Genomic DNA, 15621 nt, shown 5'->3' with positions numbered 1-15621 from the left:
TGCCAGTGTTGTTTTGGGTCTCTGTCACAGTTTCTAATTAATAAAAGTCTCTTAAAATGAACAAAGCAGTGCAGCAGCACCATAGAGAACCAATCACCTGTGCACAGCTCCCACTGCCAAAAAAAAAAAAGAGAGTGGATTCTGTAGGGGGGCTTGGTCTTCAGTGTTCACGGGGCCGGCAACACATAGGGTGCTGGTATGGTTACTGCAGACGACTAACTGCCTCTAACACCACCGGGAGGGGAAGTACGTTTCCATACATAGCAGTGTTTGTAATAAGATGCACAAAACAAAGGAGCTGGATATTTGCCATCTTTCCATGGGGAGAGTATAACCGAATACAAACAGTACCTGCTTGCCTGCTGGAGAAGGCAAAGACGATGATGTCGTCGAAGGTCCAGGTGTAGTCTTGGTGTGGGGGGTAGAACATCAGCATGTCAGAAGCTTCCTTCCTGAGGTCAATTAGGAAGGTGGAGTGGACCATGGGGACGGGAAAACAGCCCAACCTCTTCCATTCTCTAATCTGAAGGTAGTCTGGAGTCCGTTTATAGAAGCCCTGGAAAAGAGCACACAGGTGAGCTATGTCCTCTGAGCTGAGCACGCCATCTTTGGCAGTCATCTGCTAGCTGATTCCTTCTGTCATCAGCAGTTGAGGAGAAGTCCCCAAGCAAAGTTACCTTCCCTCGTCTTATCTTGGCCTAAGAATCTCCAACTGAACTCAAGAATTGCTATTTACATATTAAACAATACTAAAAGGGTCCTGTTATCAGAAATAATTTTGATTTTGGCATGTCTCTTGATTTAATAATTTCATAAAAGCGTATTTTATATTGACTTATGATTGCATATGAAGCATGAGTATTAAGAGGTGGTAAACCCGAGCAATGAAGAGCACAGTTCCTGGCATCTGCCTGCCTGAGCTCAAATCCCACCTCAGCTACTCATCATCTGTAGGTCGCCTAAAACAGGGATGATGGCGCTACCCATTCCACAAGGCTGTCTGTAAAAATTACAAGTGCTTAGAACAGGGCCTAGCACCGAAAAAGCATCAGTACATATTATTAAAATCGCTATATTACATTGGTTAATATTTTTAGCTAAACATGGAGTACTTAAACATAGAAATAAGGTCTTCTTTCAGTGAAGTTATTTATTCGATATTCTGGTAGAACTGTCACTGTTCCACATTTTTGGGGGAGTCTCCCTCTGAAAGTTCCTTTTGGGCAAGCACATAGGACAACCAGTCCCCTTACTCTGTGGTCACATTTTTTGTTGCGATGTCAGTGGCCACACATTAGGCACTGTAGTGTCTTCCACTTCTGCCTTTCCCTTTAGCGCCTAGACCAGTGTCCCAGCTGAGTTAACCCTAACACGGCCACGTGTAAGGCAGGAGAAGTACAAATTAAGACTTAGGAGATGTGAGGCTTAGAGTCATTTTAACCATCTTCTAGCCATTTGGCCTTAGTTCATGATCTGAGTTTCTCCTGAAAAATGGGATAATAGCTGACTTGTCCATCTCACAGAGTTGTGGAATGAATCACTTGTGATAAGGTCTGTGAAGCTACTTTGAAAACGAATTCATTATGCGAGGTATTGTTATTACCATAATTTTTATTAGTCTTTATCTTAAATATCACTTAATGTCCTTAAGTTAGGAAAGCATGGGTTCGATTCAGGCGTATTCTTCCAAGGGATAAAGAAAATGCTGGTTCTTGAAGAGACTAAGAACATGTGGCAAATATGAAGTTCTAGACAACTTAGGAACAATATTCTGAGTGAGCAGCTTGGAACATTCATGATGATGCCAGATCACTGAACATCCAGAGGGCAGGGAGGAAAGCGGCAAAGAAAGAGTTAAAATGCTTCCTGCAGATGGGCAGAGGCAATAGTTGTGTCTTTTTTTCCATATTAATTGCATGTTGCTGGTAATAATTCTTGTTCACTGGCTAGACGAGGACACCGGGGTCCTTTTGTTTTGGATGTGTTTAAAGGCCTGCCTGAAGCTTGTGAAGTCATCGGTGGCCCCAGCAGAAGCCTGCCTGGGAATGGCAGACAGCCAAAAACAGATGGAGAATAATTAGAATTGCCCTAAATTGCTCAGATTTTACTTTTACCTTGCAAATTAAGTGAGCACATTTCTCCTATTTGCTTTTAATGATTAAAGCAAATAAGGAGATAATAGAAAGCTGGAGGCTGCTGTCAATCCATAACCCATTAAAAACAACCCTCCAGTGATTCGGCCACGAAAAACACTGCAGGTTATTAACAGAGAAGGTATGAATTCAAAGGAATCTGATGTAACGTCTTCTCACCGAGACCTGAATGACTTTTGTAATAGGAACTTAATGCTTCCCTCAAGAGATGTAGGTAATAACATGCATTCAAAACCTCTTGGAACTGTGAGAAATAATTGTAACAAAAGAGGAAGGCCTCATCCAGTAGTTTACTAGAACCACTGATGGTTAAATTTTCAAAAATTTTGCAAGCCAGTTGAGATGTTGGTAGCTGTAAAAACAAAAATCAAGTTTATCTTCACCATTCTAACAGCACCACAGATGTCAGCTTTGCATGTTTTTAATAATTATCCCATCAAGTGGCTATACTGCAGTTTACTTAACCTTTCCCTTAGCTCAAACCACGTTTAAGTTGTTTGCATGTTGGGAGTACTCACACCATGAAAAATGGAAAACATTACCAATTGGGATTTTCCCCCCAAAAGAGACAGTTATTAAACATTTATCAGCACTGGCCTCGTTCTTCATCCAAAACCAAACCAAATATAAAAGAGGGACTCAAAATTTTAGCCCTTTGTGCGTGTGAGACCACATTTAACATATATTTTTTCCTCAGCACGTCTTTATCCTAAATCGATATATAATGATCAGTTTAATTCATCTAATTCTTTAACTAAAGAATTAAAAAAAAAAATAACCATCCATAAGCGTTCACTGTAACAGATCCCTAGACTTTGAGGATTTTACAATAGAAAAGAGAGATGATGGAAATAAAAAATTCTGTTTTGAACTTGAATTTTGTAAAAACAACCTACCATAGAAGTTCTAATGATCAGATCTCTTTGGAAATAAATTTGGCAACACATATCAAAGGTCATCAAGATAGTTCTACTCTTGACTCAGTCATTCCACTTCTGAAAAGCTATCCTAAGAAAATAATATTAAATGCAGAAAAATTTATATTAATCATGATAATAGTTAAAAGTTGCAAACAACTTAAATGTTTTTAAACAAAAATTAAGTAAATTGCATTATAATCACTTGATGACATAGTTATGAAAAACACACAAGTTGTTACTTGTGATATTGGGGTGATGGGGGTTAACATAATTTTTTTATTACTTTTTTTCATTTTCAAATTTTTCTATAGTGTTCCTATGTTAGTTTTAATGACCGAAAAAAAAAAAAAACCAACTATTAATTTTTAAAATCTCTGAATCGGGGAGAAAAAAAAAGCCCAAATAGGCTTTATTGGTTAATTAAAAGCTTCTTATGTTAAACGCATTAGAATATTTTCTTCATAATTCATTAATTCAGAAGAGCTCACTGGGTTGTGGCACTGGACCTGGATTTACCTCCTTTAAAGTGAAAACACTCACTTTAAAATGACATGCATGTTTCAAGGGAAGAAATGAGAAAAAAGTTAATAGGGTTACTGTCGACACATAGCTGGCTTGTTAAAACTCACAGCCTTCACTCATTAGCCAAAGACTTGCCTGAGGTGTGATTCCACACCAGAAATTGGAGTACAGGCCCCGAGACTCCAGCATGGGGGCCACGATGGTTTTGTTTTCTGCAATCATTAGATTGAGGGTCTGCGGATTAGTCAGGAAGTTGTCCACATCTACGAACTAGGAAAAGAAAAGGACGAAGTCAGATGAAAAGGTACTTTTCCGTAATGGGTTCGAGAGTCACCCGACACCCAGAAGGACCACAGGAGCTCGCTCGTGAGGTATGGCACCGGCATCTGTGTCCTCGTTATGGAGACTCAGTGCAGCTGATGGTTTTCATTCATCACTTAGTCTAACTTGCACATGTTCAACTCTGCAAAAGGCACCACGCAATGAATTGGTGCTACCACGCTGAGTACACATTCATCCAGGACCCAGCTTACAAGATGTTAACGGCTCCCAAGCCCTTAAAAGGTCATTTAAAAGACACTTACTGATGCCAGTGGCACGCTGCAATATCCCTGTCAGGGCCCTAACCCCACAGTACTGTAAATAGTGTTAACCTGTCTGTTTCTTCACTGTGACCTCCCAGAGGCCCAGAAATGTATTTATTCCCAGCAGCACCCAGGACAGTGCCTGGCACATAGAGGACATTCAATAAATTCTTCTTGAATAATGATAATAATAATACAATGTAATGACTCCCCACTACAGGTACAAATGGACAGACCTATTTAGGTTGTCTAAAGTAATGCCAAAATGGCCCCAAACAGATCCATCAATGTTACTTTAATGTTACAAGTAGAATTTTTGTTTAAAGTACATTATTTCAAGTCCATGCTAACTGAGAAGCTATGTCCCATTGTCTTAGCAGAAGCCTATATTAACACTGATTCGTTTAAAGGGACAGTATAACATGTTCTATCATATAACATAATCACATTGAACTGTACACTTAAACATGATTAAAATATAAATCATACGTTATGTATATTTTACCACACACACAAAAATAATCAGAAGCTTTTATTTGTATGATAGTCAATCTGTTTGCTAAAAATTTTATGGTTCAGCATTTGTACACTTCAGTGACATTTAAACAGCTATCCAGTGATATGCATCATCAGTACAATTTGAAAACTTCTATGAAATTATTTGTATGGAAAGTGTGGGTGATAACTCATTGGGTTGAATTTTGTTGTGGTTGAGAGGTTGGGGATGGACACAGGTCCCAAGTACTCCCTTTAGGAATCAGTCTGGTGACTAAGAACAGATGTCAATACGTTTAATGAAACAATATTGGCTTTGCTTTCTTCGTGTTATTTCTTAGTGTTGTACTAGAAAACATTTGTCAAAAAGAAATACATGAATTTGGGGGGCCACAGATAAAGAACTTGGTTCCCATTACTTGTGGGGAAAAAAAGTCTCTGTCAATACGCAAAAGGAAATGGGACCATAGCTTTCTTTGACACTGTCCTTTCTAGTCGAGACAGGTTCATGGAGGACGAGGATGGAACACAACATCGACTCCTAATCAAGTGCAGCATTTTCCAGACTAGCCTGAAAGTTCTGAAGGAAGTGATGGCACCTTTTCACAGGCAAAAATTCCCCACTGGAGTCCAGCAGAATGGGGAACAAGCCGGAAGCCCAGCAAGACATGTCATTCCCCAAATCACGCAGGAGAAAAAGGGAGTGGAGTTTCAGAGCTATTAATCTGGATCTCAGTTTATATAATTAATTTTTCATATCCCCAACATTCTTCTACAAAGTCATGAAGGCTATTTATTTTGCTTTACCTACGTCATTCCCCATGAACTACAGAGATTCCGAATTTCTTATGCCTGTTCTATGACAGAGATAGAATAATTCAGGAGCTGATTCACTTAGTTACTGAAAATGCCTGTCGGGAGTAGGTTTGAGATGAAATCCAGGTATCCCAAAATGAAGTTCCCCAAATTTTCCTTCGTGCCTTTATTAAAAAGTGGAGAAGGTGGTGCCTAAACCAAAGACTGTCTTGATTGATCCCACAGTCCTAGTTTTTGCACAATCGATTTGGACACATTTTAGATAACAGTTGTCAAGAAATCAAACATGTGTTTTTTTACCAGAATGTAGTCCGACCATTTTTCCCTCGCAGTTCGAAGGGCCGTCTGTCGTAGTCTCATCACATGGGCAAACCGGGAGGCAGGCCAGTGCTTTGGTCCAATTTCATCAGGATAAGACCTAAAACAATAATAATAACGGCGTCTAATTATTGAGTGCCTGTATATTCCAGGCACTATGTACTCATTCATTTACTCTCCCAGTAACCCTAGGAAGTAGATAATATTATCGTTAGTATCATCCCCACATTACAGATAAGGAAACCTGAGCAAGGTGAGATTGAATAACTCATTGCTTACCATACACGAGAATCTTTATATGAAATATTTCAGTGGCTTCTAAAACGACCCCCTGAACCCCTACGAGGTAAGTAAGTCATCCTGCAGGGGGTTGGTTCAGAACCCTCGCAGATACCAAAATCTGTAGATGCTCAAGTCCTTTATATAAAATGGTGTAGTATTTGCATATAATTTACGCACATCCTCCCATATATTTAAATTATCCCTAAAGTATTTATAATACCTAATGCAATATAAATGCTATGTAAATAGTTGTTATACTATATTGTTTAGGGAATAATGACAAGAAAAAAAAATCCTGTATGTGTTCAATACAGCTGCAACCACCGTTGGCCTAACTATGCACATGCCAGCAAAAAGTGATGATTTTTTTCCAAATATCTTTGATCCGTGGTTAATTGAATCTGTGGACGTGGAACCCATGGGTCTAGAGGGCCAGCTATATTACTATTCTCCCAATTTCACAGATGAGGAAATTGGTGTTGAGCAGTTTAAGTCATGTGCTTAATGTTACCATGTAGTTAACAGGACACCCAGTGAGGATTTGAACCCAGGCCTAACCCCAAAGCTCATGTTTCTAGACACTTTTTTATGGTTTTTACCATCAGATAAATTTGGAAATTTTGCAGCATAAAAATATCAGTTTCCCAGAAAAAACAAGGGTTGAATTTACTTGGGGAAGTCTCAGTAAAGAATTCCAAGGAGTCCAACACAGTGACATATGCCAGGTTTCATGAGGTCATGGGAGGTCATGGAACAGATGCAGAATATCATCGGGATCTCCGAGGGTGTCCCCAGAAAAGCCAGGCCAGGACTCTTGCATGGCCATATAGACACTCAGTGTGCCCTTGACAACCCTTCTGAAAGCCCTTAACTGGTATTGGATATTGACATGGTCACAGTGCCCCAAACTGGCCACACTGTAAGTTCTCGTCATTGTGCTGGCAGTACATGTGCCTCAGTGAATGAAAAACCATAAAAGCAACGCGGCCGTAACTATATAAATGAGACTAATAAAATTATGTACTGCATAGGAATTTTCTGGGAGGTCTGCCCCAATTGTTGCTTTAATGAAAATCGGTACCATTTCCATCTTTCTGAACATATTGCCCAAAAAATGTCTTCCCTAATATTTCTCACACTGACTTTGGCATACAATGACTTAATCAAAATCTGACTACAGAGAAAATTACCAGATGCAAGATAGGTACATAAAGTCTTTCTGAGCCATTCTAATTAGGCCAAATTCCATTAGAAAAAACTCCAAAATGGTGTTAAAAATTTTTTTATAGTGTTCAAATTTCATTATTAAATTTTGCTCGATATATGAATCACATGTTAGGATTTGAGATGTATGTGTATATATATATATAATAAAAGTATTTTGTACAGAGAGACTAGGGATCACACACTAGGAGTTGATATATATATATATTAAACGTATTATATACAGAGAGACTAGAAGAATAAAAATTTGTTCTGGAATGGCACTTGTTATAATACAAATTTGGTTTTCAATAAATGATTTATGCTGGGCAAAAATTCAGGCAACTCAATTCATTCTACTTATATATACTTGTGTGTGTGTATATATATGTGTGTATATATATGCATATGTATATATATGTATATATATATATGTATATGTATATATACATATATAGGTATATACGTGTGTATGTATATATGTATATATACATATATACATATATATGTGTGTGTGTATATATATATACATATACATATATATATTCCTTAAGCTGGAATTGCAGTAGCCTTAGGAACATTTACAAAAGTAAGTTTTAAATATATTTATTCATGTCCTCATTCACTCGTTGGTTTATCCAACAAATATTAATTTCGTGCAAAAACCTAGCATTAGAGGAAATATAACTTGTATACTTTAGCCTCTGCCAAAGAACTCAAAAATTACTTAGAAACCAATGTATGAACGATATAGTTGATGTTAGTCAAGCATACTGTTGTGTCAAACAGGACGGTGTAGAAAGTGAGCAACGCAAGTGTGGAGAGAAAGGTAGACCTCTGTAACTGCGATGATTAGCGACAGCTTTCTGTAATAGGTGGGATTTGGAATAGGAGTTGGTTACAAAGAAGGAAGGAGTCTTCCAGGAGCACAAACCTGCACAAGTGACAGCTTGGGGTTGAAAATAAAAGGAACATTCTAGATAAAGCAGATTTTCTTTTGGGAAGAAGCAGGAAATATGGGTGCATGCGTAAGGATGGAAACTTTTAAAAATATAAGTCTAGAGCATTTGAACTTTTTTCTGTAAGTACTGGAGAGCACCTGCAATTCTTTAAACAGAAAAATTAGTATTTTAGATAGATTGATTGGACAATATAGTATGTATCATGACTTGAAGACGGAAACAACTAAGAAGTTGCTATGGTTAAGACTGGAAATAATCCAAATGTCTGTCAGTAGGAAGTTAGTTAAAGAATTATGATACATCCATGCAATGGGTACTCCGCAGTCATGAAAATAATGAAGCTCTTGAACTATTGCTATGGAGTGAAAACCAAGATATGATAAATGAAAAAGCAAGGTGTATGTTAAAAGTATACGAACTTTCCACTATGATCTCTCAAGTATAAAAGGTTTATACTCAAAATACTAATAAATAATATCACTATTTTAAAATATATACCACTGCGGTGATTTACTTGTGAACTAATGAGAACCTGAACTTGGCTGGTACACACCAGAGTAAAGAAAAAGAGAGAAATACGAAGATCTGTCAAAGGTAGAAACTTACTAGATACAGAGATGAAAGATGAGGAAAGGTCACATGTGCCTCCAAGACTGGAAGCCTGAATGGCTGGAAAACTGGTTAAAAGTGGAAGACAAATAATGAGTTTGCAAAATGTTCTCTTGCTACTCACTCAGGTTCAGCCATCGGCCTCCACTCCACATAGTGATAGATTCCTTGTACATTTTTCAGCCACTCCCTGAGTATTTCTGTTGTATTATCCACATTGTGATCAGTGGCTGCCCTGCATGAGAGAAAGCACAACAGACTTCAGTTATGTCATCAGAGGAAGAGAGGAAAATCCAAAAGACCCCAGATTAACAGACCCCCTCATGGTCCAAACTGGACAATGAATTTCTAAAGTGAGAGATACTGCTTAAAACCATCACTGTGTCCTTAGATCCTTAAACAGAGCTCGGCCAATAGTAGGATCGATAAGCGGTTGGATTTAAATGGAATAAGCATAAAATGAATTAAACTAGAGTAAGTTAATTAATCTTCTTGGAAATTTTCTTATTTGCTTTAATTTTTAGTTATCAAGATGTAAACTCTGCCTTTTAACTTCATTAACAACTACCTTCGATCTAAGCAATAATTCATTTGCATTTTCATTTCAAGTCCATGTGTAGGTCGCAACAAAATTTTTAATCAGTGCTTCTTCAATCACACGTGCTAGAGGGGAAAGCTACAATACTAGTTCACAGTACAACACTCAAAATTTAAGGTATCTTCACGGACCTATTTTAGATTAAATTTATCATCGCTTATATAAAATAGAGTATCTTCAGAAGTCTTCAAATAATGTATACAAAACTTGTTTCTATTCTACCTTGAAAGTATATCAAACTGATCCACTTGTAAAGGAAATTGACTCACTAAAACAAAAACGTTTTCAACTTGTGTCACAAAGTGAACTCACGCCGTGTTGTATATAAGATATACATTTAAAATAAAGTAATTCGAAACACCTAAAAAGGAAGAGATATAGCAGTCAACTGGGGAAAAAAGAAGGAAAGCAGGGGCTGTGATCTTGACATCAAAAATCAAATAAGGTAAAATTCAGGCCAAAAAATATTAAGCATGACAAAAAAGGATTATAATTATAATTGTAGAGGATATAGTTTACATCAAAGATATAATAGATGTGAATACACTTGCCCCTTTATATAGTACGAGAGTTGGTAAACTTTTTCTTTAAAAGACAGCTGGTAAATATTTAGACTCACAGGCCATACAGTCTCTATCCCAACTATTTAACTCGGCCATCGTAGCAGCAGAGCAGTCATAAGTAATACATAAAGGAATGAACATTCCTGTGTGGCAATAAAGCTTTATTTATAAAGTAGGCAGCTGGCCTGCAGGCTGTATTTTGTCAATCCCTAAAATAGTGGAAAGTATAGAAATTGCAAGAAAAAAACAGAAACACTAACAATAAGAGAGGTGAATGTGCCACTTTTTAGGTGAAGGTTGTGCGAATGGGAAAAAAGTAAATACATGGAGAGGATCTATACGGCACATTAATAGAGATGATATTTTCAAGTACATATGGAACATTCACAAAAATTGACCAACAATTACATTACGAAGAAAAGTCTCTATGAAATGGAAATAATATAAACAGCATTCTCAGAAATCCCTAATAAAATAAAGACAAAAATCTCATTAAAAATTCTCTGCTAAACAACTATTGATAAAAGAAGAAATAGAAAGCAATTTCAGAATTTATAAAAATGAATAATGAAAACGCAACATATAATTTTGGGATACAATTAAAGCAGCGATCAGAGAAAAATTTAGTTTTATGTCCTTAAATCAATAAAAATAACTGAGCTAAATTCTTACTCAAGAAGCTAGAGAAAGAACAACAAACAAGCATCAAGAAATAAATAATAAAGATAAAAGAAAGTCATGAGGTAGAAAACAGAAAAAGAACTAAAAAACAAATACAATATTGCTTTTTTGAGGGAAAAAAAGACAAACCACTAGTTAATCTAATCAAGACCATACGAATATAAAAAATAAGAAAAGACAAGGATAAGGGGATTCTGACTGATACGGAAAAAAATTTTTTAATCAGAAGCAATTACTTTGTACAATTCAATGATAACTAAGTTTGAAAATGAGGGATAATGAAAGATTTCCTAGAAAGATGCATGTTAGCAAAACTGAGTCTGGTAGAGATATAAAATTTAAACAGAACAATTTTTTATGGAAGAAATAAAGAGAAAAAAGAAACATTAGGCCCAGATGGTTTCACAAGGGAATTCTACCAGCTATCTTAACAGATGCTGTGTAGCTTGCTGTCCAGAGTACAGACGAAAAAAAGAGAAAATTCCAAGTTCTTTTAATAATGCAAGTCCAACATTGATATCTAAACCTAATGAAGACACACATACACACACAGAGAACCACAGACCATTATTTTTTAATGAATATGCTGCAAAAATTCTAAATAAGGTATTAGCAAACAGAATCCAGCATCTTATTAAGAAAATAATATATAGCATGGCCTAAGATTGTTCGATATAAAGGAAACCCATTAGTATGTAACTCACTATATCAATAGGCCTGAAGAAAAATTATACGATTATCTCTGTAAATGCTAAAAAGGTATTTAACAAACTTGAACACCTATTCCTGCTTTTAAAAAACCACACTGAATAAAATTAAAACAGGAAGGAAGGAAGGAAGAGATGGATGGAGAGAGGGAAGGGAGGAAGGAAGGAAGAAGGAAGGGCAAACAGAAAAGAAAGAGCCAGAGGAACATAGAGGTGTCCGAGATTCTTAAAAAGGAGTAAAAATGCCTAGATTTGATTGGCACCTCAGCGGTTCCTTCTGAGAGGGAAAGCCATGGGCGTTATCAGCAGCAGTGGTTCCCAGGGCCATAGCCTTGAGAACAGCGAATGAAGAACTGTTAATGGTGCTTATTTCTTCCTTATATGACAAGTTTGGTAAATAGGATTTTATTAAACCCCATCCATAATGGCTTTTGTTCTTCTTATTTGAGCTTTTGGAGGTCACTGCAGCTCCAAAAGTAACCAATGAAATCTTTAAGAATGTTCCAGAGGGGGGAAAAAAAAATGTTGAGTAAATCATAGTGGAACCCCATGTCACATAGGGAATAAATTTCTGTCAAACACCAAGTCACTCGAAATTATGTAACTCAAGTCATAAAGTAGAGAAAAATGGGATAGATGTATGTGTGTCTAATAGTCAAAAATCTTATTTTGTACAATGGATATTTGAACTAAAACTAATCTTAATAAAAACCAATGACCAACTTGATCTACTACTTCCAAGTCTCTTCTGGAAATCAGATTAGAACCGGCTTCTCCTTTCACAAGGTCTAGGAGGGAGAGAGACCCACAGGCCCACCTGGACATCGCATCACCTGGAGGAGGAGAGCGCTGATGCAAGCAGCTGACTATGTTAAGAATAGCAGGTGAGCACCTGGGGATAAAGATGGGGTAATACGAGGAGGTGGGAAAGTAGGACAGAAAGCAACGTGGGAGAAGGCCAGGGGCTCCGTCTCGTTTCGATTGTGCTGAGAAGTGCAGTGTGTCAGCAAGAATCACATCCTCTGTGACACAGCCACAGGCCACCGATATCCAGCGACATAGCCATGAAGGGCACTTAAGAGAGTCGATTCACTCACCTTACAAACCTGGGAATCAGCTCTAATGCTTATTATTCTTCACTCAAAATATGAGTAAATTAAAACAGAAAAGTATTTTGACTACCATATTAGCCAGAAGTTAGGAGAATTCTATATTATTCCCAAATTACTCATAAATAGTGTAGGAGAAATTTTACATCATCTACTTCTTTCCTTGATTATTGTTTCTTCATTACGCAGGACTCACATTCTCTTTGCCCTCCCTACACATTGATGCATTTCCTAATCATTTTAATAGAATTGGTCGTACTGTATGAAATTTATTTTCCTGGCCTACAGACTAACAACTCCAAACTCTAAGTACCCGCTCCTGACAAACATCCCGAGCTGTTAGCCGCTCGGCATATGTACAGATGGATGTGTCTAATAAAAAACAGAAGCACAAGTTTTAAACGCTCTCCTTATGCAGTTGAAAAAATGCCCTATACAGTTACTTCCCCAAATTGTTAAGATTCTCTTTGTTCTCAGGCTTCTGAGGAAAAGAAGAAATTCTCCAGCTGTGGACAGAGATCCATCCATACTGGCCTTTGATGTGCAGGGCCAATTTCCTGCACTGTCCCCAGACAAAGAGCAGCGCTGACCACATCAGCCCACTGAGGAAGGCTTGCACTCCCGCCTCAACACTAACTGCCCAGCCCCATCACTCCCCTGCTGAAGGCAAATCAACAGGAAGAAATCCAGGCAAACACTTCTAACTGCTGCCTTTTAATCAGTCTGACAAAAAATGCATTTCCGTTTGAATGCATAATCATGAAAGTACGCAGGCACTGGTCCATCCAGAGAATCGGAGAGAGATAGCAAGGCCCAGATGTGAGCTCCTGGGAGCAAACACAAGGCTTGAGTGAAGGGTTCTGTTTGCAAAGCCCAGCAGGAGAATGCAATCTTGAGGGCTCATCCCGCTGTGAGACTCCACAAGCACCTGGGCACAAAGCATTGTGGCTGACATGGATTTTTCCATCACGCTAGGAAGCCGAGGACACAAATGGGCGAGCTGCTCAGGAGAAGCCTGAGCATCTCTTCCCACCCGAACGCTCCCTGCGGTCCCACGGAAAATGGGCTCTGCCATCCTTCTCCCAGTCAGACCAGGAAACGCACCCAGATAGGGGAGATGACATGGCTAAGTGATTCCTTGAAGAAAACAAATGCTGTGAAGAGACATGTGGAGAGGTGATCTGTGAGTGATTTACAGTCCTAACCGAACTGGAAAATCACTGCTTGAGAAAGCCCGAGCACACACCGGCTGGAAGACCGTGCTCCTGGGAGGCCAGGACTGTTCGGTCTCAGCCTCGAGGCTCCCAACCAGAGTGGAGTCACCCTTAAATCAACAACTCCCTCCCTGTCTCTTCCCTGGGTCTCCCTGGCTCAGGATCAGACAGCAAGGCGAGCTCATCTCTTGAGCAGTGCCAGTCCTCACATAATTAACTTCCTTTGAAGGCCATGTTGGAACAGTGACTTCCCTTTATCTCTAAGGTGCATCGAGACCTGCCAGCCTCTAAGAGGACTCCCTCCTCCGCATCTAGGAGAGCCATGGCCTTGATATGGCCGCTGTGCTCACAGTCAGTCCTCCCTCTGTCCATTAGCCTTTCTGGCTTCCTTTGGAGCTAGTTCCTGAAATGGAAGAGCTGACAGAAGCAGATGCAACATCCACGTGGCCTCAGAGGGAAGTCTAGGCATTTCTCACCATAACGCAGCCCATCTGCTTTGTCTCTGACTCTGCTTCTAATTCCTGTTTTTGCTTCCTGTTTTCTAGCTCTGCACGTCAGCAAAGGCCCACGAGTCTCAAATTCAAAGGCAAAATTGGATAAAGGTAATTCACAAATACGATCAACAGCATGTGCAGGGATCTCCTTGGCTAAGAAGTTCCCTGGGCTGGCAGGTGCATGGTCACTGTCACAGGGAAAAATGAGAACTCATAGAGCAGACCAGTAAATAAAAACATCTGCAAGATGATATCGCTTTACTACTTTGGCTGTGGCCAAAGAGGGGGAAAAAAAGAAGAAGAAAAATTGAGATTTCTCTGGCAATGTCTAAACACACTGACATTTCTCCTTGTTCCAGGTCACTTTTCTTTCCTCAGCCTTGGCTGTTAAACTAATAGCCAACTTGAAGTAATTAGCGCTGACTCATTTATTTTTACAAGTCCTACTGAGGTGGCGAGGGCTCAACTCACGTTGGTAAGCGTGGGGCCACCGGAGCCACATAAGGATGCAAACGGGGCCTCTCAGCATGTGGAACACAGACACTGAGGAAACGGTACTTCCAATCACTTCCGTCTGCACTGATCCTCAGGGAATGCTCTCGGCTCCTCTGCCACCCCAGAAAGTCTCAATTTCGGACAGGACAGGACAACAGGATTACGACGGGCGGGGCAGGACAAAGGCAACGCTGTGTAACAATTGATCTTTGCTGCCTCAGAACCTTCAAAATACGTCCCCCAGAGGAGCAAGGGAAGAGTGATGAAGTGAACAACAAAGTTAGTCACCACCTTGACGAGTCCCACCATGACTAATGATTTGGCAAAAATGAACTTTCCAACTTGAGACTTCAAAGACTGATCTAACCTCTTAACTGCCTCTTGTTTTCACCCAGTAACGGATGCTCATTGGTGTAGGAAAGAGCTCCACCTTAAAATAAAATTCCACTTTTGGAAGCAACTAGTAAAATTCATTTTCGAGAAAGGTCATGTCACCAAGTCCCACCGCTTCTGTTTCTGTCCTCAGAGAAAGCCTCACCAGCAGCTCTTCTGCCAACGGCCAGAGATATGCTTGGCCACTGGGCAACACATGGTGATAGATTCTTGCTTCTTGGTTACTGTGTAGAGTTGTTTAAAATCTAGAATCCATTTGCTTGGTGGAAAATCAGTACGAATACGGTTAAAGATACAGATATGGATTGGGAGGCGCTAGAGAATTCTTCCAACAAAAGTCTTTTCCTAAGTGCTACCAACTCAATAAGTAGCAATTCTTCTAAATGAATGCAGAAATGAGGAAAACTCACTTCTCGTGAAACCCTCTTCACTAATCTGTCATCATATTCAATATTCCCCCTTGGCATGGTCCATTTAACCTCAGAAAACAATCATAGGGATTA

General features: G+C 39.0%; 1 protein-coding gene across 4 annotated transcripts in view; it reads right to left on the bottom strand.

Annotated features, from left to right (window-relative positions):
- Positions 1–15621, bottom strand: part of COLGALT2 (collagen beta(1-O)galactosyltransferase 2) — an 88064-nt gene that overhangs the window by 34334 nt on the left and 38109 nt on the right. For all 4 annotated transcript variants that reach the window (XM_025043884.1, XM_025043885.1, XM_006907743.3 and 1 more), the window contains exons 2-5: positions 8989–9099; positions 5791–5908; positions 3731–3865; positions 352–556 (exon numbers count right to left, since the gene is read on the bottom strand). In XM_025043884.1, coding sequence (XP_024899652.1) covers positions 352–556; positions 3731–3865; positions 5791–5908; positions 8989–9002 — 472 coding nt within the window. In that variant the 5' untranslated portion in view covers positions 9003–9099. The remainder of the gene's footprint in view (positions 1–351; positions 557–3730; positions 3866–5790; positions 5909–8988; positions 9100–15621) is intronic.

This window comes from Pteropus alecto, unplaced genomic scaffold (genome assembly GCF_000325575.1).
Source record: "Pteropus alecto unplaced genomic scaffold, ASM32557v1 scaffold101, whole genome shotgun sequence".
In the NCBI taxonomy this organism is placed as follows: domain Eukaryota; kingdom Metazoa; phylum Chordata; class Mammalia; order Chiroptera; family Pteropodidae; genus Pteropus; species Pteropus alecto.
This window is presented reverse-complemented; position numbering and strand designations above follow the sequence as displayed.